We start from the raw sequence: 27,243 nt of genomic DNA, 5'->3' as shown, positions 1-27,243 counted from the left end.
TGATATCAATCTGACAGAGACTAGATATATAGTCATCATCTACCTGTCTAATTAACATTTACACTGTGAAAGCTTTATAATCATTATCAAGTATGATGATTCATGAATTCACAAAGTAGAACATGTGAACACATAAAATAAGCAAGAACTAACTTTTTTTTTCTTTTTGACCGCCCTGGGGCATGGCATGTGGAGTTGCAGGCCAGGAATTGGATTTGAGCTGCATTTGTGACCTACGCCTCAGCTGCAGCAACGCTGGATCCTTTAACCCACTGTGCCAGGCAGGGATCGAATCTGCACCCTGGCGCTGCAGAGATGCCATCTGTCCCACTGTGCCACAGTGGGAACTCCACATAGATATTTTTATAGGTGGAATTTGGGGTATTCATCAAATAAAAATTACGTTAAGCTTGTAGTTCCCATCATGGCTCAGCAGAAACAAATCTGACTAGCATCCATGAAGACTCAGGTTTGATCCCTGGCACTGCTCAGTGGGTTAAGGATCTGGTGTTTCTATGAGCTATGGTGTATGTCATAGACCCGGCTTGGATCCTGCACTGCTGTGGCTGTGGCATAGGCCATCAGCTATAGCTCTGATTTAACCCCTAGCCTGGAAACCTCCGTCAGTCACTGGTGCAGTCCTAAAAAAGACAAAAAATAAAATAAAATTAGGTTAAACTGACCTTCCACTGTGACAAGAAAAATCGTACCTCTATTTTTCAAAGCCTGTCCAAGTACAATTTCTTGATGAAGTCTAACCCTAGCCTTTCTGCCAAAATTATCTCTTTCTTCTATTTCTTCTGTTAGTCACAAATAATGACATTTGTTAATTATTTTATACAATTTATTGCATTTACACCATATATTGAATTTAATGGTGTTGCATTTCTGATAATTCCTTTTAAAAATTAAAATATTTATGGGCAGATATTATTTCTTATTCATGTTTGTAATCTGTGGCACAAAGCTTGGCTTTCTTAATATTAATTATATCCCCAATTTAAATTGTATTATCTGATGGTCAATCCTAGAAATTTTTAAATCCTTAAGATCTTCTGCCATGGAAGTAAAATAAATTTTTCTGTTTCGAAATGTGCCTTATTTGATGACATCGTATCTACCTAGAGGATATGATGCTCTTGAGATAGGGAGACAGAAAATCCTGTTTGGAGGGAAATATGCGTTCAGCTTTGACCCATCTTTTCCTGTAGATAATATTTTGAGAAATCAGAACTGGAGATGCAGGTTTCTAAGTTATTGACATAAATTGTAAAGTGTGAAATTACTAGAAAGGAGGGGTTTATCTGTAGCTATCACCTTGAGGGACAATCATAACTGATTCCTCCTCCAGGTTTACCCCCATTTCAACCACCTTTGAGGCCTGCCAATCCTATTCTTTACCATTTCCTTCTCAATTCCCTCTTTTCTGTTCCTATTACAAATGCTACTGAATGTCTTTCACTCCTTTTCAAAGGGAACTCCCAGTGGGCTGTTTCTCATAGAGCTGCCATATTACTTTCACTTGTCTTTCTAAAACATGAATTGAAAATGTGATTTTTATTTTCAAAATCTTCGAATTACTCTGTTATCAGCAAAAGAAATCAAAACTTTTAATTCCCACATTGAAGATTTCGGTCTATTTCTAGTCTCACCTCCTGCTATGTTCCTTTGTACATTCCTTCTGTAGCCTTAATGAATGCATCTCACCTCAAAACTGCCACTAACTTCCCTGCCTCTAAACAATTACTTATACAGCCCCTCATGAGTACATAAGCGATTAACCATATGACTGCACACTCCAAGCCCCTGGTGCCCTATTCATTTGGAAATCCTATTCATCCTCTAAGCTATTCTGAAATAAAAACCTCAATGAAGAATACATATTTCACTATTTGTGTGTGTGTGTGTGTGTGTGTGTGTGTGTGTGTGTGTACCAAGCACACATTATAAACTCCTTAAAGACAACTACTGGCTTACTAATTTCTATTAATGTATATGGTAGTTATTCAATAATATACTTTAATAAATAAATAATGAATAAATCCCTTACTGATTCTGTAATTGGTTATGAAGCTTTTGATGAAAGCATAGCTCTGAGGAGAGTCATTTTTGTTAATAGGCTATTATGGCAGAGAAAATATGATGATTTCATATGTACAACTGCAAAAAGGTATTATGATAGTAAAAAAAAAGTAACTAAATCAGTGTTTTTTTTTTTTTTCCTAAAAATGTTTCACTTATAGTTGTGTTATTTTAAATGGAGTTTTCCAAACTAAAGTTTCTTGTTTTATGGAAAAAAATATTAGGGTCAAACAATTATTTGGACAATTTTACTTCTACTGTTTTACATTTCATTCTCTGCGGATTAGTAAAATTAGATTTTTTTAAAATCTAAATCTGATTATATCAATTCCCTATTTTACAAATACACTGAAGACAAAGTTCAAAGCTCTCATGATGGTGGGCAAGGCCCTGTTTTTCTTTCCAGGTGCATCTTCAGTCACTTTTCCACTTGCCACCTATGATCCAGCCCCACTACTTTCATTTCAGTTCTTCTTACAGTCAAGCTTTTGATCAACTTAAGATCAATTTAAGAATTTCAGTTGTACCATTTTCTTGATATGAACTAATTCCCTCAATTTTCATGTCTAGTTTCTTCTCTGCAATTAAGTTTCAGCTTAAATGATGCCTCCTTAAAGAGGCCTTTCAGCAAACATATTTAAATAGGTTTCTGTTAGTCTCTTTCATGTCAACCTATTTGTTTTACTCTATCACTTGGTCTCTAGAAATTACATCTTTCCTGTGAAATGTACAAAATAATGCATCCTAAAACAAGTATTACAGGCTATATAAAATGATACCACTATATGAAAAATTTGGTCATGTCTAAAATTATATGAATATCAACCTAGACTAATAAAAAGCAGCAGAGTATAATGACTCTGAGTAAAGTCTTAAAGGCAGGTTGCTTAGGTTTAAATATCCAATCTCTATATTCAATTTTTTTTTTTGCAGATTCATTACCAATTTCTTTGTAAAATAATATTGAGAATAACAACTAATTCAAAGGATTATTGCAGGGATCAAAGAATAGAGCATAGTAACCTATTCAATAAAGTGCCTGGCTCATATTAAATTTACAACAAAAAACTTTCTATTTTTTTAATGCATTAAATTTCAATAGCCTTTAATTTAAAAAAATAATTGATTGACTTGCTGGTTGAACTGATTATTTATCTTAGTGTCATGCTGTCTAAAATGGAGAATTATAGTGCTTGTCTGAATAAATCAAGAAAATAGGAGTTCCCGTCGTGGTTCAGGGGTTAACGAATCCGACTAAGAACCAGGAGGTTTCGGATTCGATCCCTGCCCTTGCTCAGTGGGTTAATGATCTGGCGTTGCCCTGAGCTGTGGTGTAGGTTACAGACGCGGCTCGGATCCCGCGTTGCTGTGGCTCTGGCGTAGGCTGGCGGCTACAGCTCCGATTAGATCCCTAGCCTGGGAACCTCCATATGCCGCGGGAGCGGCCCAAGAAATGGCAAAAAAGACAAAAAAAAAAAACCAAAACCATTCTTTATATAAATAATCTATTTCAGTTCAATGTTTAGTTAACACATTCTCTAGGAGAGGAAATTATTACATGAGTAATTTTTCCCAATCAGACCATTCATGTATATTTGCATACAGTTTTAAATAAAACTTACCACTACTAAATGTGTAAAAATCAAATTGATTTGACATCATTTTCTTTATATAAGGCTAATCAAATATTGCATACCCATTAATAGGATCCACTACAATCCCTCTGGGATGGGACATTTCTCCCTCTAAAAGAGTCTTCCGACTCTGCGAAGCTTTTTCCAGCCTGGCCACATTAATAGTCTTCCGATGGCCATCATTTGTCCAGTAAAGGTTATTTCCAATCCAGTCCACAGCAATGCCCTCCACATTATCCAGATCTGTAAAATGAAAAAAATAAGAAAGAAACATGTTTTAATGTCCACTGCTTATGTTCTACTTAATAAAAATTTAATTTTAAAAGAAATACATTCTTCTCCATGTATTTTTATAGTGCGATTTTTGCAAATATCATTCAAAAGAATATTTTCTCTTTTGTACAGAATGCCATTTTATGAGAATGACAGGCCCTCCTGAGATTTTTTTTCTTTAATTTTCTTATGGCCACACCCTTGATATACGGAATTTTCCAAGCTAGGGACTGAATCTGAGCTGTATCTGCAACATACTCCACAGATGTAGCAACCCTGGTCTCTAACCCACTGTATTTGGGATTGAACCCGTATCTCTGAAGTGACGGGACCTACTGCTGTCAGATTCTTAACTTAATATGACACAGCAGGAACTCTGCTCTCTTGAGATATTTTAATTGGAATGATGATCTGCAGAGAACAGAAAAGTTTAATTGATGAGAGAAAAAAAATGGATGAAAGATAAGTTCTCACAACAAAAATACAGTTTCATAGACTTTTTAAAAGAAAATCAAATAACATGATCAAGCAATATGTTCAAAAATTAGGCATGTTCAAACAGAGAGTTCTCCAAGGAAGACATACAGATGGCCAAAACACACATGAAGAGATGTTCAACATCACCCATTATTGGAGAAATGCAAATCAAAACCACTCTGAGGGACCACATTACACTGACCAGAATGGCCATCATCAAAAAGTCTACAAACAATAAGTGCTGGAGAGGGTGTGGTGAAAAGGGAACCCTATTACACTGTTGGTGGGAATGCAAATTGGCTCAACCCCTGTGGAAAACAGTATGGAGATGCCTCAGAAAACTAAAAATAGAATTACCATTTGATCCAGCAATCCCACTCCTGAGCATCTATCCAGAGAAAACCATGACTCAAAAGATACATGTACTCCGATATTCATTGCAGCACTAAATACAATAGCCAAGACATGGAAACAACTTAAATATCCATAGACAGAAGAAGAGATAAAGAAGATGTGGTACATATACACAATGGAATATTACTCAGCCATTAAAAGGAAAGAAATAATGGCATTTGCAGCAACATGGATGGACCTAGAAATCATCATGCTAAGTGATGTTACTGAAACACCAACATCAAAAATCACTTACCTGTGGAATCTAAAAAGAGGCAAAAGGACACAATGAACTTCTTTGCATAACAGATACTGAGTCACAGACTTTGAAAAACTTATGGTTTCCAAAAGAGAGAGGTTGGCACGTAGGGGGATAGGCTCGGGGTTGGGGATGAAAATGCTATAAAATTGAGTTGTGATGATCATTGTACAACTATAAATGTAATAAAATTCATTGAGTAATTATAAAACAGTAGGCATGTTCAACATGTATATGTAATATGAATAACAAAAATAATATGAAGGTCCTTTGCCAAGAGATGAGCAGGTCCAGCAAAGACACACCTTTGAAAGCCCAGAATAGGCTTTCATTGTCAAACTGCATGAAAAGTGAATCTCAAAGAAACACTAATATTTCTGTAGGTTCTATAATTATTTTTTCAAAGAACACATTACAGGCTCTTTTAATATAAAGGCAGTAATGGAAAATATACTATAAATATATAATCTTATGAGCTCACCTAATTCAAACCTTTGCAGAAGGGTAAACTAACACTTAAAAATGAAGGTTTATGGTCCATAATCACACAAGAAGTGATAGAATTTGGATAAAATCCAACTCAGATGATCCCCAATGTAGGAATTTTTTTTACCTGCACTGATCCTATGCTGAATCTTCCTCACTTTTTGCCATATTATAAACCTTCCAGTCTTTATACAATGTTGTAAATATAGTTCCATGCCCCCATGAAAAATTACTGTGAACTCCTCTGATTTCAAACCCAGGGAGGCCTTTCTCTCTTTTCTTCCCGAGTGTGAGGCAGAGAATTGACACTTACTGAGCAAAACAACAGGCAGTAGTACAGCAGAGACAGAGATGAACATTCATATATTACTGGGAATCTATGACATTCCCTCACATGCAGATGTCATAAATATTGACTATTATCATATTCTTTAATCCTGACCCTCTGGCCTTGGAAAAAATACAATTTTCTTTCATGACCCTTTCCACTAATCAGTAGGTACCCTAACTCAGGATGACTAATACAAGGTGTAATTTTATCTAACTGAAAATCTCATTACAGTGAATCAGATATGTTCTCAATTTCACGAAACTATCTGCTTCATTACCAACCAATATGAGTAATTTTCACAGGTTAATTGTTCCTATGTTTAGGAAAAAAGTTTAATTTTGTCTTTACTTTACTGACACTTAATTTTACTGAGCACTTTCCTGCTATGGCATAATGGAAACTGAGCAGCTCTTAACTCTTTTCTTTTTTCTGACGGTCTGCAGCTGTTTTTGTCATTTTAAGTTGATTTTCAAAAATTGTATACATTTGAAATCTACTCCACTCTGGGATCTCCTTTCCTTAATATCTTTCGCATTTTCAAAATGTCTCCTTCTGGCATCTGGTTTAAGCCTTTTTTTTTTTCCTCATATGAAGAAGTTGCAGTATTATCCGGATTGAAATTTTCTTTCTTACACCTGGGTAAGCAAGTAAACCACTCTGATCCTAAATTTCTCTATTTTGAAAGTGATAATAGTAATAGCATCTATCCTGTGGGATGATCATAAGCAGTAAATTAATTACTGCATGGAAAATACTTAGCATAGTGAAAAATGCATATATATTTTGGATCTTTTGATAGAGATAAATCTTTTTTTTCCTCTTTTAAAATAATTTTCAGTACTATTTCCTTGCATTTTGAATAGTGGCCAACTTTAATTAGAAATAGGATATGCAGACTAGGAGAAGGAGGCAAGATGGCAGAAAAATAGGGGGACATGCTCACCCTCTCCCACAAACACAACAAAAAAACACATCTACACGTAAAACGACTTGCATAGAATAGCAACGGAATGCTGGCAGAACTTAAAACTCCAAAAAACGGCAAGAATCTCTTGACATAACTGGGTAAAACAAGAGAAAAGATGAAAAAGAGAAGGGGAATCAGGACAGAACTGGCGCTCCTGAGAGGGAGCTGTGAAGGAGAAAGGGAGCCCATACCCTGGAGAATCACCTAGTCAGAGGGATCTCCAGATGCCAAGGAAAGCGCAGCAGCTGGTCTGAGATCTGAAAAGCGGAGTGAGAGCTGCACAGATCATCTGAACCACTCTCCCAGACACCAAAGTCAGATGCTCCCGAAGGGGCTGGGCACCAACACCTAGACTCTGGAGCTTACTGCCTGGGAGTGGGCTGGGGTTGGCTGTGTGGAGACAGCCTAAGGGACTAGGAAGCATTGCGTCTGAGGTGGGGAGAGCAATACGCTAAGGGCTGGGGAATGGAAAGCCACAATGGAGGGAACTCGGGAGAAGGTCTGGATCCACAGGAAAGAGAAGGCGCCAGTGTTGGGGAAAGGAAAGTAGGAGGGGTGGGCTGCCATAGAATACCCCTTGCGCCCCAGGTGCATGCTTGCCTGCCAGCTAGCAGAGAGAAGAGCTTCCCAGTGCATCCCTCCTCCCCCATCCCATGTTCGCCCGGCCAGAATCTGCCTGCCATCGCAGTGGACTGGCCCCACCACCCATGGGAAGCCAAACACCACCGGAGGTTTCCTGGCCAGGCCTGCCCACACACAGGAAGTGGCCCACTCCAGCGGAGCAAGCCCACTAGCACCACACTGCTTGCCCTTGGAAAGTCCTCTTTTGCCTGGGAGTGAGCCAGCTAGCCCTGCCTGCCCTTGGGAAGCACCCCACTCCTGCAGAGCAAGCCGGCCACCTTCTCCCATCCTCGGGAAGTGCTCCTTTGCCTCTGAGCGACCTGGCTAGCCCACCCACCCTCAGGAAGCACTCCACTCCCACGGAGCAAGCTGGCCAGCACCGTCCACCCTCGGGAAGAGCTTTGCAGACCAGGAGCACCAGGGCAAACCCTGCCCGGCCACAGGAAGGGTACCTCCACTGCAGCGCACACCTGCCAGTCCTGCCCGCCCTCAAGAAGTTCTCCTTTGCCTTGGAGTGAGCCTGCTAGCCCCACCCGCCCTCAGGAACTGCCCCACTACCACAGACCAAGCTGGTCAGCACTCAGGAAGTGCTCTTTTGCCTTGGAGTGACCCGGCTATCCCCAACCACTCTCGGGAAAGACTCTCTGCCAAGAAGTGACAGGCTAGCCGTGCCCATCCTCTAGAAATGCCCTGCTGCCTCAAAGCAGGCTGGCCAACACATCCCGCCCTCAGGAAGCACTCTGCAGCAGCACCAGGGCAAACCCTGCCTGGCCACAGGGAGTGCAACTCCACAAAAAAAGAAAAACACAAGAAAGATGAAGAAGCTTAGAAACCATTTGCAGTTAAACCAACAGGAGAACTCACCTAAAGCAGTCAACAATGAAACAGACCTCTGCAGTATGACAGATTTGGAATTAAAAAGGGAGGTAGTGAAAATACTGAAGGAAGTAAGAGAAGATATGAACAGTAACACAGACTCCCTCAGAAAGGAACTAGAAAATATAAGGAGGAGCCAAGAAAAACTAGAAAAATAATTTGCAGAGATACAAACAGAACTAAGGGCAGTAAAAACCAGAATGAATAATGCAGAAGAAGGAATTAGTGATGTCAAAGATAGAATAATGGAAATCACCCAATCAGGACAGCAGAGAGAAAACCAAATGAAAAAAACACGAAAGCAATAGAAGAGACCTATGGGATAATATAAAATGGGCAAAATCTACACATGCTAGGAATTCCAGAAGGAGAAGAAAAAGAAAAGGGGATTGAAAATATATTTGAAGAAATTATCACTGGAAACTTCCAAATCTAAAGGATACTGATTTCAAGATACAGGAAGCACAGAGGCCCCCCCCAAAATTGAAACCAAATATACCCACACCAAGACACATCATAATAAAAATGGCAAAAGTTAGTGATAAAGAGAGGATTCTAAAGGTAGCAAGAGAAAAGCAAAGTGACATTATATGGGTACCCCCATAAAGCTATCAGCTGATTTCTCTACACAAACTCTACAGACCAGGAGGGAATGGCAGGAGATATTTAAAGCACAGAAAGGAAAAAAAAAATGCAACCTAGAATACTCTATCCAACAAGAATATCATTTAAAATAGAAGGAGAAATAAAAAATTTTTCCAACAAACAAAAGCTAAAAGGATACAGCAATACGAAACCCACGCTAAAAGAAATACTGAAAGGACTTCTTTAAATTAAAAAAAATGTAGAGGAAGAACTACGATTATGATGGAGGAAACCACAATCAGAGAGCAGTCATTTAAATAAGTCAGCATACAGATCTAATCATGAAAATGTTTAAAATAAAATAAAATAAAAAATATATCAAAATCACAAAATGTGGGCAATGGAAGTAAGGAAATAGATTCTTTTTTTTCTTTTTTTAAAAATTTTATTATGGTAATGATGTGTTTCAACCTAGAGGACTATCAGGATAAAACACACAATTATAGGAAGGGGTTAACACACTTAAAAAACAGTGTGTTAAAATCAAATCAAAACTGAACATTGCATTCACAAAAAATGAAAAGAAAGGTACTCAAGCAGAAAATAATTGGTGACTATCCAAACAAAAAAAGAAAGGAAGAATGGAGAACCATAGAATCAACTGGAAAATGAGGTTTAAAATGTCAATAAACAAACATCTACCAATTATCACCTTAAATGTCAATGGAATGAATGGTCTGATCAAAGGACACAGAGTGGCTGATTGGACAAAAAAGCAAAGACATACAATATGCTGTCTACAAGATAATCACCTTAGGACAAAGGACACATATATATTGAAAGTGAGGGGATGGGAAAAGATATTTCATGCCAATGGACAAGACAAGAAAGCAGGAGTTGCAACACTCATATCAGACAAAATAGACTTTAAAACAAAAGACATAAAGAAAGACAAAGAAGGACACTATTTAATGATTAAGGGATCCAGCCAAGGAGAGGATGTTACTATCGCCAACATATATGCCCCAAATATAGGAGCACCCAGATACATACAACAAATATTAACAGACATAAAAGGAGAAATCTATGGGAATATAATCATAGTAGGAGACTTTAACACCCCACTCACATCAATGGACAGATCCTCTAGACAGAAAACCAATAAAGCAACAGAGATCCTAAAGGAAACAATAGAAAATTTAGACATAATTGACATTTTCAGGACATTACATCCAAAAAAAAGCAGAAAACACATTCTTCTCAAGTGCACATAGAACATTCTCAAGAATTGATCACATATTGGGGCACAAAGCTAACCTGAACAAATTTAAGAGTATTGAAATTATTTCAAGATCTTCTCTGACAACAATGGCATGAAACTAGAAATCAACCACAGGAAAAGAAATGAGAAAAGAACTACTACATGGAGACTAAACAGCATGCTACTTAAAAACCAATGGATCAATGAGGAAATCAAGAAGGAAATTAAGGAGTTCCCATCATGGCGCAGTGGTTAATGAATCCATCTAGGAACCATGAGGTTGAGGGTTCAATCCCTGGCCTTTCTCAGGGGTAAAGGATCTGGCATTGCTGTGAGCTGTGGTGTGGTTTGCAGATGTGGCTCAGATCCTGTGTTGCTGTGGCTCTGGCATAGGCCAGTGGCAACAGCTCTGATTGGACCCCTAGCCTGGGACCCTGCATATGCCATGGGAGCGGCTCAAGAAAAGGCAAAAGGACAGAAAAAAAAAAAAAAAAGAAGGAAATTAAAAAAAACCTCAAGACAAATGATAGTGAAGACACAACCACTCAAAATCTATGGGACGCTGCAAAAGCAGTGCTCAGAGGAAAATTAATAGCAATACAGGCCTTCCCCGAAAAAGAAGAAAGATCTCAAATTGACAACTTAACCCACCACCTAAATGAATTAGAAAAAGAACAAACATAACCTAGAGTCAGCAGAAGGAAGGAAATAAGATCAAAGAGGAAATCAATAAAATAGAGATTTAAAAAACAATAAACATAATCAATCAAACGAAGTGCTAGTTATTTGAAAAGGTAAACAAAATTGACAAAACTCTGGCTAGACTCACAAAGAAGACGAGAGAAAAAACCGAAATAAACAAAAGGAGAAATGAAAAAGGAGAAACCACAATGCATACTGCAGAAATACAAAAAAAAAAAAAATTGCAAGAATACTATAAACAATTATATGCCAACAAATTTGAAAACTTAGAAAAAAGGGACAACTTTCTATAGTCTTACTGCCTGGCAAAACTGAATCAAGAAGAAATAGGCCAACTGCACATACTGATCACTAGAAATGAAATTGAATATGTCATAAAAACACTCCTTACAAATAAAAATCCAGGACCAGTTGGATTCACAGGCGAATTCTACCAAACATACAAAGAGGAACTGGTGCCCATCCATCTTAAACTTTTTCCAAAGGTCAAAGAAGAAGCAATACTCCCAAAGACATTCTATCATGCCACCATCACCCTGATTCCAAAACCAGACAAAGATAACATGAAAAAAAAAAAAAAAAAACCACTATCGGACAATATCTTTGATGAATACAGACGTGGAAATTCTCAAAAAAACTTAGCCAACTGAATCCAATAACATATCAAAAAAATACACCATGACCAGGTAGGGTTCATCCCAGGTTCACAAGGATGGTTCAACATACACAAATCAATCAACGTTACACACCACATTCACAAAAGAAAAGTCAAAAATCATATGATCATCTCAATAGATGCAGAAAAAGCATTTCACAAAGTCCAACATCCATTCATGATCAAGACTCTCACCAAAGTGGGTATAGAGGGAACATACCTTAACATAATCAAAGCCATTTATGAGACACCCACAGCAAATACAATACTCAATGGAGAAAAATTGAAAGCATTCCTACTAAAATCTTGAACAAGACAGCGATGCCCACTCTCACGACTGCTATTCAACATAGTTTTGGAAGTCCTAGCCACAGCAATTAGACAAACAAAAGAAATAAAAGGCATCCATATAGGAAGAGAAGAAGTAACAGTGTCACCATATGCAGATGACATGATACTATACATAGAAAACCCTAAGGATTCAACCCAAAAATGACTTGAACTGATCAACAAATTCAGCAAAGTAGCAGGATATAAGATCAACATTCAGAAATCAGTCACATTTCTGTATACCAGCAATGAAACGTTAGAAAAGGAATACCAAAACACAACACCTTTTAAAATTATACCCCAAAAATCAAATACCTGGGAATACACCTGACCAAGGAGGCAAAGGACTTATATGCTGAGAACTATAAAACATTAATCAAGGAAATTAAAGAAGATGTAAAGAAATGGAAAGATATTCCATGTTCCTGGGTTGGAAAAATCAATATTGTAACAATGGCCATACTACCCAAAGCAATCTACCGATTCAATGCAATCCCTATCAAATCAACCATGACAGTTTTCACAGAACTAGAACAAACAATCCAAAAATGTATATGGAACCACAGAAGACCCAGAATTGCCAAAGCAATCCTGAGAAACAAAAACCAAGCAGGAGGCATAACTCTCCCAGACTTCAGGCAATTATTACAAAGCCACAGTCACCAAGACAGTGTGGTCCTGATACCAAAACAGACAGACAGACCAATGGAACAGAATAGAGAACCCAGAAATAAACCCTGACATCTATGGTCAATTAATCTTTGACAAAGGAGGCAAGAGTATAAAATGGGAAAAAAGAAGGTCTATTCAGCAGGCGATGCTGGGAAACCTGGACAGCTGCATGCAAATCAATGAAACTAGAACACCCCCTCACACCATGCACCAAAATAAACTCAAAATGGCTGAAAGACTTAAATATAAGACAAGACACCATCAAACTCCTAGAAGAGAACATAGGCAAAACACTCTCTGACCTCAACCTCATGAATATTTTCTCAGGTCCGTCTCCCAAAGCAACAGAAATAAGAGCAAAAATAAACCAATGGGACTTAATCAAACTGACAAGTTTCTGCACGGCAAAGGAAACCCAAAAGAAAACAAAAAGACAACTTACAGGATGGGAGTAAATAGTTTCAAATGATGCAACAGACAAGGGCTTAATCTCTAAATTATAGAAGCAATTACATACGCCTCAACAGCAAAAAAAGCCAATTGCCCAATGGAAAAATGGGCAAAAGGCCTGCATAGACATTTCTCCAAGGAAGAAATACAGATGGCCAGCAAACACATGGAAAAATGCTCAACATTGCTGATTATAAGAGAAATGCAAATCAAAACTGCCATGAGATACCACCTCCCACCATTCAGAATGGCCATCATTAATAAGTCCACAAATAACAAGTTCTGGATGGGTTGTGGAGAACAGGGAACCCTCCTGCACTGTTGGTGGGAATGTAAGCTGGTGCAACCACTATGGAGAACAGTTTGGAGGTACCTTAGGAATCTATACATAGAACTTCCATATGACCCAGCAATCTCATTCTTGGGCATATTTCCAGACAACCTTTCTCGAAAAAGACACACGCACCCGCATGTTCATTGCAGCACTATTCACAGTAGCCAGGACATGGAAACAAGCCAAATGTCCATTAACCTGATTAGGAAGATGTGGTATGTGTACACAATAGAAACCACTCAGTCATAAAAAATAATGAAATAATGCCATTTGCAGCAACTTGGATGGAACTAGAGAATCTCATACTGAGTGAAGTAAGTCAGAAAGAGAAAGACAAATATCATTTGTTATCACTCATATCTGGAATCTAATATGCTGCACAAATGAAACTTTCCACAGGAAAAAAAAATCATGGACTTGGAGAATAGACTTGCGGTTGCCCAGGGAGGAGGGGGAGGGATTGGGAGCTGGAAGTTAATGAATGTAAACTATTGCTCTTGGAATGGATTAACAATGATATCCTGCTGAGTAGCACTGAGAACTATGTCTAGATATTTACAATGTAGCATGACAATGGGAGAAAAATTATGTATACATGGATGTATAACTGGGTCCCCATGCTGTACAGTGGAAAAAAAATGTGTTGGGGGAAATAACAATAAAAGATAAATTAAAAAAAAAAGAAATAGGATATGCAGAGTTAGTAGTGAATAAAAAGTGTGGGATGGAATAGAATTCCAAAATGCAGAGCTTGGAAGGATGCTGTCTCTAATTGGTTTGTTTTGTCTTTGAAAAATAAAATACTTGAATAGCATAAAATAATGATTAGAATTACAAGCTCTGGAACCATCCTTCCTGTGAGTGGCTTTGTCAGTCACTTACCTTTCTATCTGAACAAATTACACTTGATCTTTAAGATGGGCATAATGACAGTGTTTAAGTCACAGGACAGTTCAAAGGACTAAGTGAATTAATACATGTAAAACTCTTACAAATAATGTCTGGCAGTTAATAAATATAAATATAAATATTGCTATGACTATTATTACTAATAGTATCATTATTACTATAATCATCTCTTTAGCTATATATCCATTGAGATAGCATTGAATCCATTACCCTAGAATGTGCTTAAATATTATATATATATATATATGTGTGTGTATATAAATATATATACATACATACATATATATGTATGTCCTGGAAAGAATGCTGCTAAATGCAAATTTTAAAATAATAATAATTAAAAACTCAAAAAAGAGTCTATGTGAAACCTGGGAATATGTTTAGGTTATCTTTAACTTAACATAGAGAAATTCCCTCTCTTATACTTGTAGGACAATGCCTGAACAACCAGTGAATCCTTTTCTCAACAAATATGTATTGATAAGAAAAGTACTCTGCTTCTGTATCATTCAGTACTTTCCTTTAACTTATGCCTTAGATGGAACACTGAGGCATATAGAGCATTGGTTTCATGTACATTTAATTTTTCATTCAAGAGGGTTTGGTTGGGGTCTCCCTGAGATTGACTATTAGGAACTCTATGACCAAAATTCTTTAGCTAGATGATCAATAATGTATGGAAGTTTATGCAACTGAACTTCCAAATCAACATAGGTAAAGACGGAGATACTAATCACTAGCTCAAGGGAACACATGACTGTTCAAATGCAGGAAAGCAGTGTGATTAAGAGAAACCTGCTAGAGTAGACTGCTTTGATGTCTTTGGGTAGAGTTGAAGTATTCTACATTCCAAAATCAGCATTCTCTACATCATCATTGTCATCATCATTGTATAACTAATAGAAACAGAGTATGAATTTTTTTGAAATCTGTCAAAATCCCCTTATGTTTCACAATATACCCAATTTCATTTATCAGTAAATAGGAACTCAACATGCTTGCACTTTTTCAAAGAAAGAAAAATTCCAGTAGATAATATCTTCTTGTAATTTCTTTTTTTTTAGGGCCATACCTGTGGTATATGGAAGTTCCCAGGATTGGGGCTGAATCACTATAGCCACAGTAATGCCAGATCTGAGCCACATCTGTGACCTTAACCACAGTTTATGAGAATGCCAGATACGTGACCCAGTGAGTGAGACCAAGGGTAGAACCTGTATCCTCGTGGATACCAGTTGGGTTCATAACCCAATGAGTCACAAAAGGAAATTCCTTGTAATTTTTTTGGATTAAACCATGTCTCCATGTTCTCAAAGCAAAGAAATGAGATATCCATAAAATTCAGATTAAAAACAGACTTTTTTTCATGTACTTCGTAAATACTTAAGGTTAATATATTATTTTGACTCAAATTATTTAGATTTCCATTATTTTATCTTTGCAAACTTTTCACCAGCGCATCATGAATAAATTTTATAAATGGACATAACACATATAAATAGTGTGCCAGAAAAACATCTCATAAATCAAGAGGATACAGACCATTTGAACAGACCAATCACTAGAAATGAAACTAAATATGTAGTAAAGACATATATTGGGAGAGAAAAGGTAAAATTGTCACAATATGCAGATGACATGATACTGTATATAAAAAATGCTAAGGACACCACACAAAAAATGAAAGAACTGATCAATGACTTCAGCAAAGTAGCAGGATACAAGATTAACATTCAGAAATTGGTTGCATTTCTATACAATAACAACGAAATATTAGAAAAGGAGTATAAAAATACCTTTTAAAATCACAACATCCCAAATGAAATACCTAGGAATAAACCTGATTAAGGAGGTGAAAGACTTATATGCTGAGAACTATAAAACATTAATCAAGGAAATCAAAGAGGATTCAAAGAAATGGAAAGATATTCCATGTTTGTGGATTAGAAGAATTAATATTATTAAAATAGTCATTTTACCCAAAACAATCTACAGATTTGATGCAACCCCTATCAAATTACCCATGACATCTTCCACAAAACTAGAAAAAAAAATTATATGGAAATATAAAAGATCCAGAATTGCCAAAGCAATTCTGAGGAACAAAATCCAAGCAGGAGGCATAACTCTCCCAGTCCTCAGGCAATATGACAAAACCACAGTAATCAAGACAGTGTGGTACTGATATAAAAACAGATATGCAGATTAATGGAACTGAATAGAGACTCCAGAAATAAACCCAGACACCTATGGTCAATTAATTTTCAACAAAGGAGCCAAGAATATAAAATGGGTAAAAGATTTTAGCAAGCACTACTGGGAAAACTGGACAGTTACATGTAAATCAATGAAACTGGAACACACCCTCACACCATGTGCAGAAATAAATTCAAAATGGCTTAAAAAGACTTAAGTTTAAACATGAGACAAGACACCTTTAAACTCCTAGAAGAGAACATAGGCAAAACATTCTTTGACATCAACTGTATGAATGTTTTCTTAGGGTCAGTCTCCTAAGGCAAGAGAAATAAAAAAAATAAATAAACCAATAAGACCTCATCAAACTTATAAGTTTTTGCACAGAAAAGGAAACTATAAAAAAAAAAAGGACAACTTATGGGATGGGAGAAAATAGTTTCAAACAATGCAACTGATAATGGCTTAATCTTCAAAATATACAAACAACTCATACACTGATACAAATCAACAGTAAAGAAACAAAAACAAAAACAAAATAAAAAAAACACGTGATTAAAAAAATGGGCAGAAGACCTAAATAGACATTTCTCCAAAGAAGACATACAAATGATCAACAGGCACATGAAAAAATGCTCAAAGTCACTAATTATCAAATCAAAACTACAATGAAGTATCACCTCACACAGGTCAGAATGGCTATAATTAATAAATCTGCAAGTAGCAAATGCTGGAGAGGGTGTGGAGAATAGGGAATCTTCCTACGCTGTTGGTGGGAATGTAAAAGATACAACCATTATGCAAAACAGTATGGAGGTTCCTAAGAAACCTAATTCAGGACTACCATATGATCCAGCAGTCCCATTCTGGGGCATATATTCAGACAAAACTTTAATTCAAAAAGATGCATGCATACCTATATTCGTTGCAGCACAATTCACAATAGCCAAGACATGGAAACAACTTAAATATCCAATGACAGATGAAGGGGTTAAGAAGATGTCACACATATGCACAACAGAATACTACTCAGCCATAAAAAAAGAACAAAATAATGCCATTTGCAGCACATGGATACAACTAGGGATTCTCATACTGAGTAAGTCAGAAGGAGAAAGACAAATAACATATGATTTCACTTGTATTTGGAATTAATACATAGTAGAAATGAACCTATCTACAGAAAAGAAAAAATGTCATTGACATGGAGAACAGATTTGCAGTTGTTAAAGGTCGGGGAGGGAGTGGAGTGGACCGAGAGTTTGGGGTTAACAGATACAAACTATTACATTTGGACTGGATAAATAATGAGGTCCTACTGTATAGCACAGGGAACTATGTCTAATCACTTGTGATGGAACATTAAGATAATAAGATAAAAATACTGTGTGTGTATATATATATATATAGGTATAGCTGTGTCGCTCTGCTGTACAGCAGAAATTGATATAACATAAATCAACTATAATAAATTTAAAAAAAGAAAAACATTGTCAAAAGCTTGATTTTCACTGACTTCTTGATGATATCATTGTTATTCCCATAAGTAATACCTACCATTAACAAAATGAGAATGAACAAGAGATAATAAAATTTATGTAAATTAAAAAGCACAATTATATGGATTTAAGATAAATAAAAAACAGAAAGCTATTTAAATTAATTTAATATCTATGATTAGATAAAACAAGCATTTTAAAGAGAGGTTGGAAAATATATTTCTAAAACAAAACCACCATTATAGGTTTGATTTTTACATATTATACATTTATGGAATAAAAGAGGATTAACACTTAATATATTTAAAATATTCTACTTTTAAAAATGGGTCCAAGACAAAAAAACCACATTGCTAAATATGTTAGCAATGGCCTTAATTTTGTTAAATTGCATGAACCAAATCTCTAGATTAATGCATAAATCTTGATGCTTTATAACAGAATTTGATTAACATTATAAGGAATTAAGTGGAAATTATACCCCATAATTGCCATAATAAAAATACAGTGCCTACATTTTTCTAAGATATACAAGTTTTTCTATCCTTAGTATGAGCATTATTTTTCTAATTTGGAATGAAGTATTCCCAAAGTATTTTCATAAGCGCAGAGTATGGTCATATGTTTTAAATAACTGGGAGTGCCCTATGCATGTAGACAAGCCCAGGGCCAGTGGGGCCTTATCTTGCCTCAGAGTCAGCGCTTAGACAACTCTTCTGCTTCATACTCCTGGAGTTCAATTAATACAAATTCTCTTTGTGCATTTCAACATGGCCTGAGGCATCACAGCTCATATGTATCTGCCATGTGTGAATGAGGTTCATTTAATTAATAGTGTGGCAGCGAAGTTTTCCTGCTGAAGTTTCTTTCTCATAAGGTTGCAGGAGTACTTGACTAAAGTTTTCTACATTACCTGTCCCCACTGGCTAGCTGAAGCTGAAATTCTCATCCTCATTTTCATTTGAGGTCCTTCCTCAGTTAACTCATTAGGTGAGGGAGGGTGAATAAACAAGCAGCTCTCAATGGGAACAAACCACTTTGCTCTTTTATTCAGAGATATGTAAAGTGCATATAAAGGTCCTGTTTCCCAGATGAACAGAACATTTAAAACATAGTGGCCTCCTTCTATTATCAAAAGCATGTTTTCAGTTTCATTTTGGGAGATGTGATACAGATGGTCTTTCTATGACATTCAGATATTTCATCTTTGATGCGAATATGAGCATATGTGAGAGGAAAGTGCCACAGTATACATCATAATTAATAAAGTCATATAAGCTGATTACTCAAATGAAACATTTTTAAGTGCTCCTTTTAAGGATTTAATGAGAAAGAATGATCCAATTTCTGGGTGGAGAAGTCTTTGCGCCTCTATGTGGAAGAGAGATTGTGACTGTTGTACAAAAAATTTCTCTCTTGGTGATTGCACTGACTTTAGGATTACAGAATATATATATATATATATATATATATATATATATATATATAGGCCAAGATGTGCCTTTTCTTCTAGAATTATGAGTGATCACAGAAACAGTAGCTGTGAACACTGTGAAATGGGTATTGTTAGAGAAATCACACCAGCTTTATCACTTCTTAAGCTAATAATGCCTTATTGAATGCATGATCTAAAGAGAAACCCCTGTAGTTTTAACTGCTTATGCTGTTTGTCTGGAGAAAAATTTTGGATGGTTCTCCTCCCAGTGCCACATGCCCCAAAAGAGAGAAAGAACTTTTAAGAATTGAGTTTTTTTCTTCTATTCCTGTTTTGTAAATAAGTTTATTTATAGCATTTTTTAGATTCCACATATAAGTGATATCATGATATTTGTCTTTTTCTGTCTATCTTACTTTACTTAGTATGATAATTTCTAGATTCATCCAAGTTGCTGCAAATGACTTTATTTCATTCTTTTTTATGGCTGAGTAGTATTCCATTGTATATATGTAACACATCTTCTTTATTCATTTCTCTGTCCATGGACACTCAGGTTGCTTCCCTGTCTTGGCTACTGTGAATAGTGCTGCTATGAACATTGGGGTACATGAATATCTTTGAATTACAGTTTTCTCCAAACATATACCCAGGAGTGGGATTGCTGGATCATATGGTAACTTTCTTTTTAGTTCTCTTCCCTCCTCCCCTCCCCTCCCCCCCCCCCCCCCCCCCCCCCCCCCGTACACCATGGGGATCAAGTTACTCTTACATGTATACATTTTTTTCCCCCACCCTTTGTTCTGTTGCAACATGAGTACCTAGACATAGTTCTCAATGCTACTCAGCAGGATCTCCTTTTAAATTTATTCCAAGTTGTATCTGATAACCCCAAGCTCCCCATCCTCCCAACTCCCTCCCTCTCCCCTCAGGCAGCCACAAGTCTATTCTCCAAGTCCATGAATTTTTTTTCCTGTGGAAAGTTTCATTTGTGCAGCATATTAGATTCCAGATATGAGTGATAACAAATGATATTTGTCTTTCTCTTTCTGACTTACTTCACTCAGTATGAGATTCTCTAGTTCCATCCAAGTTGCTGCAAATGGCATTATTTCATTCTTTTTTATGGCTGAGTAGTTTCTATTGTGTACACATACCACATCTTCCTAATCAGGTCATCTGTTAATGGACATTTGGGTTGTTTCCATGTCTTAGCTATTGTGAATACTGCTGCAATGAACATGTGGGTGCATGTGTCTTTTTCAAGGAAAGGTTTGTCTGGAAATATGCCCAAGAGTGAGATTGCTGGGTCATATGGAAGTTCTATGTATAGATTCCTAAGGTACCTCCAAACTGTTCTCCATAGTGGTTGCACCAGCTTACATTCCCACCAACAGTGCAGGAGGGTTCCCTTTTCTCCACAACCCATCCAGCACTTGTTATTTGTGAACTTATTAATGATGGCCATTCTGAATGGTGGGAGGTGGTATCTCATGGCAGTTTTGATTTGCATTTCTCTTATAATCAGCAATGTTGAGCATTTTTTCATGTGTTTGCTGGCCATCAGTATTTCTTCCTTGGAGAAATGTCTATTCAGGTCTTTTGCCCATTTATCCATTGGGCGATTGGCTTTTTTTGCTGTTGAGGTGTATGTAATTGTTTCTATAATTTAGAGATTAAGCCCTTGTTCGTTGCATCATTTGAAACTATTTACTCCCATCCTGTAAGTTGTCTTTTTGTTTTCTTTTGGGTTTCTTTTGCCATGCAGAAACTTGTCAGTTTGATTAAGTCCCATTGGTTTATTTTTGCTCTTATTTCTGTTGCTTTGGGAGACGGACCTGAGAAAATATTCATGAGGTTGAGGTCAGAGAGTGTTTTGCCTATGTTCTCTTCTAGGAGTTTGATGGTGTCTTGTCTTATATTTAAGTCTTTCAGCCATTTTGAGTTTATTTTGGTGCATGGTGTGAGGGGGTGTTCTAGTTTCATTGATTTGCATGCAGCTGTCCAGGTTTCCCAGCATCGCCTGCTGAATAGACCTTCTTTTTTCCCATTTTATACTCTTGCCTCCTTTGTCAAAGATTAATTGACCATAGATGTCAGGGTTTATTTCTGGGTTCTCTATTCTGTTCCATTGGTCTGTCTGTCTGTTTTGGTATCAGGACCACACTGTCTTGGTGACTGTGGCTTTGTAATAATTGCCTGAAGTCTGGGAGAGTTATGCCTCCTGCTTGGTTTTTGTTTCTCAGGATTGCTTTGGCAATTCTGGGTCTTCTGTGGTTCCATATACATTTTTGGATTGTTTGTTCTAGTTCTGTGAAAACTGTCATGGTTGATTTGATAGGGATTGCATTGAATCGGTAGATTGCTTTGGGTAGTATGGCCATTGTTACAATATTGATTTTTCCAACCCAGGAACATGGAATATCTTTCCATTTCTTTACATCTTCTTTAATTTCCTTGATTAATGTTTTATAGTTCTCAGCATATAAGTCCTTTGCCTCCTTGGTCAGGTGTATTCCCAGGTATTTGATTTTTGGGGTATAATTTTAAAAGGTGTTGTGTTTTGGTATTCCTTTTCTAACGTTTCATTGCTGGTATACAGAAATGTGACTGATTTCTGAATGTTGATCTTATATCCTGCTACTTTGCTGAATTTGTTGATCAGTTCAAGTCATTTTTGGGTTGAATCCTTAGGGTTTTCTATGTATAGTATCATGTCATCTGCATATGGTGACACTGTTACTTCTTCTCTTCCTATATGGATGCCTTTTATTTCTTTTGTTTGTCTAATTGCTGTGGCTAGGACTTCCAAAACTATGTTGAATAGCAGTCGTGAGAGTGGGCATCGCTGTCTTGTTCAAGATTTTAGTAGGAATGCTTTCAATTTTTCTCCATTGAGTATTGTATTTGCTGTGGGTGTCTCATAAATGGCTTTGATTATGTTAAGGTATGTTCCCTCTATACCCACTTTGGTGAGAGTCTTGATCATGAATGGATGTTGGACTTTGTGAAATGCTTTTTCTGCATCTATTGAGATGATCATATGATTTTTGACTTTTCTTTTGTGAATGTGGTGTGTGACGTTGATTGATTTGTGTATGTTGAACCATCCTTGTGAACCTGGGATGAACCCTACCTGGTCATGGTGTATGATTTTTTTGATGTGTTGTTGGATTCAGTTGGCTAAGGTTTTTTTTAGAATTTTCACGTCTGTATTCATCAAAGATATTGGCCGATAGTGTTTTTTTTTTTTTTTTCATGTTATCTTTGTCTGGTTTTAGAATTAGGGTGATGGTGGCATGATAGAATGTCTTTGGGAGTATTCCTTTTTCTTTGACCTTTTGAAAAAGTTTAAGGAGGATGGGCACCAGATCCTCTTTATTTGTTTGATAGAATTTGCCTTTGAAGACATCTGATCCTTGACTTTTATTTGTAGGGAGTGTTTTTATGATGCATTCAATTTCATTTCTAGTGATCTGTCTGTTTTGTTGGTCTCTTTTTTTTCATTTTTTTAATTACTCAAATGAATTTATCACATCTGTAGTTGTATAATGATCATAACAATCTGATTTCACAGGATTTCCATCCCACAGCCCAGGCACATCCCCCCACCCCCCAAACTGTCTCCTCCAGAGACCATAAGTTTTTCAATGTCTGTGAGTCAGCATCTGTTCTGCAAAGAAGTTCCGTCTGTCCTCTTTTCAGATTCCACATGTCAGTGAAAGCATTTGATGTTGGTGTCTCATTGTATGGCTGACTTCACTTAGCATGATAGTTTCTAGGTCCATCCATGTTGCTACAAATGCTGGTATTTCATTCTTTTTGATGGCTGAGTAATATTCCATTGTGTATATGTACAACATCTTCTGGATCCACTCCTCTGTCAATGGACATTTAGGTTATTTCCATGTCTTGGCTATTGCAAATAGTGCTGCAGTGAACATTGGAGTACATGTGTCTTTGCGAATCATGGTTTTCTCTGGATAGATGCCCAGGAGTGGGATTGCTGGACCAAATGGTAGTTCTATGTTTACTTTTCTGAGGAATCCCCATACTGCTTTCCACAGTGGTTGCACCAATTTACAATCCCACCAACAGTGTACTAGTGTTCCTTTTTCTCCACACCCTCTCTAGCACTTATTGTTTGTAGACTTTTGGATGATGACCATTCTGGCTGGTGTAAGGTGGTCCCTCAGAGTGGTTTTGATTTGCATTTCTCCAATAATGAGTGATGTTGAACATCTTTTCATGTGTTTCTCGGCCATCTGTATGTCTTCTTTGGAGAATTGTCTTTTTAGATCTTCTGCCCATTTTTGGATGGGGTGGTTTGTTTTTTTGGTATGGAGCTGCAAATGTTGTTTATAAATTTTGGAGATTAATCCCTTGTCAGTCGATTCACTTGCAAAGATTTTCTCCCATTCTGTGGGTTGTCTTTTTGTGTTGTTTAGGGTTTCCTTTGCTGTGCAGAAAATTTTAAGTTTGAGAAGGTCCCATTTGTTTATTTTTCTTTTTATTGTCAATATTCTTAAGAGGTGGATCTGAGAAGATGTTGCTGTCGTTTATGTCAGAGAATGTTTGGCCTATGTTTTCCTCTAGGAGTTTGATAGTGTCTGGTCTTATGTCTAGGTCTTTAATCCATTTGGAGTTTATTTTTGTGTATGGTGTTAGGGAGTGTTCTTATTTCATTCTTTTCCATGTGGCTGTCCAGTTTTCCCAGCACCACTTTTTGAACAAGCTGTCCTTGGTCTCTTTCTTCTTGATTCATTTTTACAGGCCGTAAGATTCTAGAAAATTGTCCATTTCTTCCAGATTGTCAAATTTTTTGGCATATAGTTGTTCATAGTAGTCTCTTATGGTTTTTTGTATTTCTGCAGTATCCGTTGTGATTTCTCCTTCTTCATTTATAATTTTGTTTATTTGAGTTCTTTCTCTCCTCTTCTTGGTGAGTCTAGCCTGGGGTTTGTCAATTTTGTTTATCTTTTCAAAGAACCAGCTCTTAGTTTTATTAGTTTTCTCTATTGTTTTTTGAATCTCTTTTTTTTTCACATTTTTTTTTTTATATTCCACTGTACAGCAAGGGGATCAAGTTATCCTTACATGTATACATTACAATTACATTTTTTTTCCCACCCTTTGTTCTGTTGCAACATGAGTATCTAGACAAAGTTCTCAATGCTACTCAGCAGGATCTCCTTGTAAATCTATTCTAAGTTGTGTCTGATAAGCCCAAGCTCCCGATCCCTCCCACTGAATCTCTATTTTATTTATTTCCTCTTTGATCTTTATAATTTCCTTCCTTCTGCTGTCTTTTTTCTTCTTTTTCTAATTCGTTTAGGTGGAAGGTTAAGTTGTCAATTGGGATCTTTCTTCTTTTTTGAGAAAGGCCTGTATTGCTATAAATTTCCCTCTGAACACTGCTTTCGCAGCATCCCATAGATTTTGAGAGGTTGTGTCTTCATTATCATTTGTTTCAAGGTATTTTTTAGTTTCCTTCTTGATTTCCTCATTGACCCATTGGTTTTTAAGTAGCATGCTGTTTAGTCTCCATGTAGTAGGTTTTTTCTCTTTCCTTTTCCTGTGGTTGATTTCTAGTTTCATGGCATTGTTGTCAGAGTAGATACTTGAAATAATTTCTATGCTCCTAAATTTGTTGAGGCTAGCTTTGTGTCCCAATATGCGGTCAATTCTTAATAATGTTCCATATGCACTTGAGAAGAATATGTATTCTGATTTTTTTGGATGTAATGTCCTGAAGATATCAATTAAGTCTAATTTTCTATTGTTTCGTTTGGGATCTCTGTTGCTTTATTGGTTTTCTGTCTAGAGGATCTGTCCATTGATGTGAGTGGGGTGTTAAAGTCTCCTACTATGATTACATTCCCATAGATTTCTCCTTTTATGTCTGTTAATATTTGTTGTATGTATCTGGGTGCTCCTGTATTTGGGGCATATATGTTGATGATAGTAACATCCTCTCCTTGGGCGGATGCCTTAATCATTAAATAGTGTCCTTCTTTGTCTTTCTTTATGTCTTTTGTTTTAAAGTCTATTTTGTCTGATATGAGTGTTGCGACTCCTGCTTTTCTGTCATGTCTATTGGCATGAAATATTTTTTCCCACCCCTTCACTTTCAATTTATACCTATCCTTTGTCCTAAGGTGAGTTTCTTGTAGGCAGCATATTGAAGATTTTTGCTTTTTTATCCACTCAGCCACTCTGTGTCTTTTGATTGGAGCATTCAGTCCATTGACATTTAAGGTGATAATTGATAGATGATTATTTATTGCCATTTTGAACCTCTTGTTCCAGTTGATTCTATGGTTCTCCATTCTTCCTTTCTTTTTTTTGGTTGGATGGTCTCCAGTTATTATCTGCTTGAGTGTTTTTTGTTTTTTTTTTTTTTTTTTTTTCATTTTTTGCGAATGCAGCGTTTGGTTTTGGCTTGTGGTTGCTGTTTTTTAAGTGTGTTAACCCCTTCCTATAATTGTGTGTTTTAGCATGATGGTCCTGTAGGTTCAAACATTTCATTACTATACTAAAATTAAGAAGAGAAACAAACAAACCAAAAAAAGGGTCTATTTATTTCCTTACTTCCCTTGCCCACATTTTATGATTTTGATGAATTTTTTTCTTTTTAATTTTATTTTGTTTGAAACATGTTCATGATTAAATCTGTATGCTGGCTTATTTGAGTGACTGCTCTCTGATTGTGGTTTCCTCAATCCTAGTTCTTCCTCTTTTTTTTTTTTTTCTTTTTCTCCCTTTCTTTCCTTCCTGTTTTTTTTTGTTTTGTTTTGTTTTGTTTTTTTTGTTTTGTTTTTGTTTTCGTTTAGAGAAGCCCTTTCAATATTTCTTTTAGCCTGGGTTTGTATTTCTGTACTCTTTTAGCTTTTGTTTGTTGGAAAAAATGTTTATTTCCCCTTCTATTTTAAATGATATTCTTGCTGGATAGAGTATTCTAGGTTGCATATTTTTTCCTTTTAGCACTTTAAATATCTCTTGCCATTCCCTCCTGGCCTGTAGAGTTTCTGTAGAGAAACCAGCTCATAACCATATGGGGTTCCCTTATAAGTAAAATTCTGCTTTTCTCTTGCTGCCTTTAGGATCCTCTCTTTATCATTAACTTTTGCCATTTTTATTATAATGTGTCTTGGTGTGGATATTTTTGGGTTCAACTTGCTTTTGGCCCCTCTGTGCTTCTTGCATCTTGAACTCAGTATCCTTTAAATTTGGGAAGTTTCCAGTGATAATTTCCTCAAATATATTTTCCATCCCCTTATCTTTTTCTACTCCTTCTGGAATTCCTATTATGCATAGATTGGCCTGCTTTATATTATCCCATAGGTCTCTTATATTGCTTTCATGTTTTCTCATTTGGTTTTCTGTCTGCTGACCTGATTGGGTGATTTCCATTATTCTATCTTCTATGTCACCGATTTGTTCTTCTGCATTATTCATTCTGGTTTTTACTGCCCTTAGTTCTGTTTGTATCTCTGCAAATGAATTTTCTAGTTTTTCTTGGCTCTTCCTTATATGTTCTAGTTCCTTTCTGAGGGTGTCTGCATTACTGTTCATATCTTAGTTCCTTCAGTATTTTCACTATTTCTCTTTTGAACTCCAAGTCTGTCAGAGTGCAGAGTTGTGTTTCGTTTTTGATGGCTTTAGGTGAGTTCTCCTTTAGGTTTAACTGTGGGTGGTTTCTCAGCTTCTTCATCCTGCTTGTTGTTTTCTTTTTCCTGGTGGAGTTGTACTCTCTGTGGACGGGCAGTGTTTGCCTTGGCACTGCTGTAGAATGTTTCCTGAGGGCTGGTGTTGT

General features: G+C 36.6%; 1 protein-coding gene across 5 annotated transcripts in view; it reads right to left on the bottom strand.

Moving 5' to 3' along the window:
• LRP1B (LDL receptor related protein 1B) overlaps nucleotides 1-27,243 on the bottom strand; it is a 1,884,722-nt gene that overhangs the window by 775,283 nt on the left and 1,082,196 nt on the right. For all 5 annotated transcript variants that reach the window (XM_084998912.1, XM_084998914.1, XM_021076285.2 and 2 more), the window contains one exon: nucleotides 3,779-3,959. In XM_084998912.1, the coding sequence (XP_084855038.1) occupies nucleotides 3,779-3,959 (181 nt within the window). The remainder of the gene's footprint in view (nucleotides 1-3,778; nucleotides 3,960-27,243) is intronic.

The sequence above is a fragment of the Sus scrofa genome, chromosome 15 (genome assembly GCF_054392235.1).
Source record: "Sus scrofa isolate SSC_HxYL_T2T_F1_AM1 chromosome 15, Sscrofa_HxYL_maternal_Yorkshire_Landrace_v2.0, whole genome shotgun sequence".
Taxonomy (NCBI): Eukaryota; Metazoa; Chordata; class Mammalia; order Artiodactyla; family Suidae; genus Sus; species Sus scrofa.
This window is presented reverse-complemented; position numbering and strand designations above follow the sequence as displayed.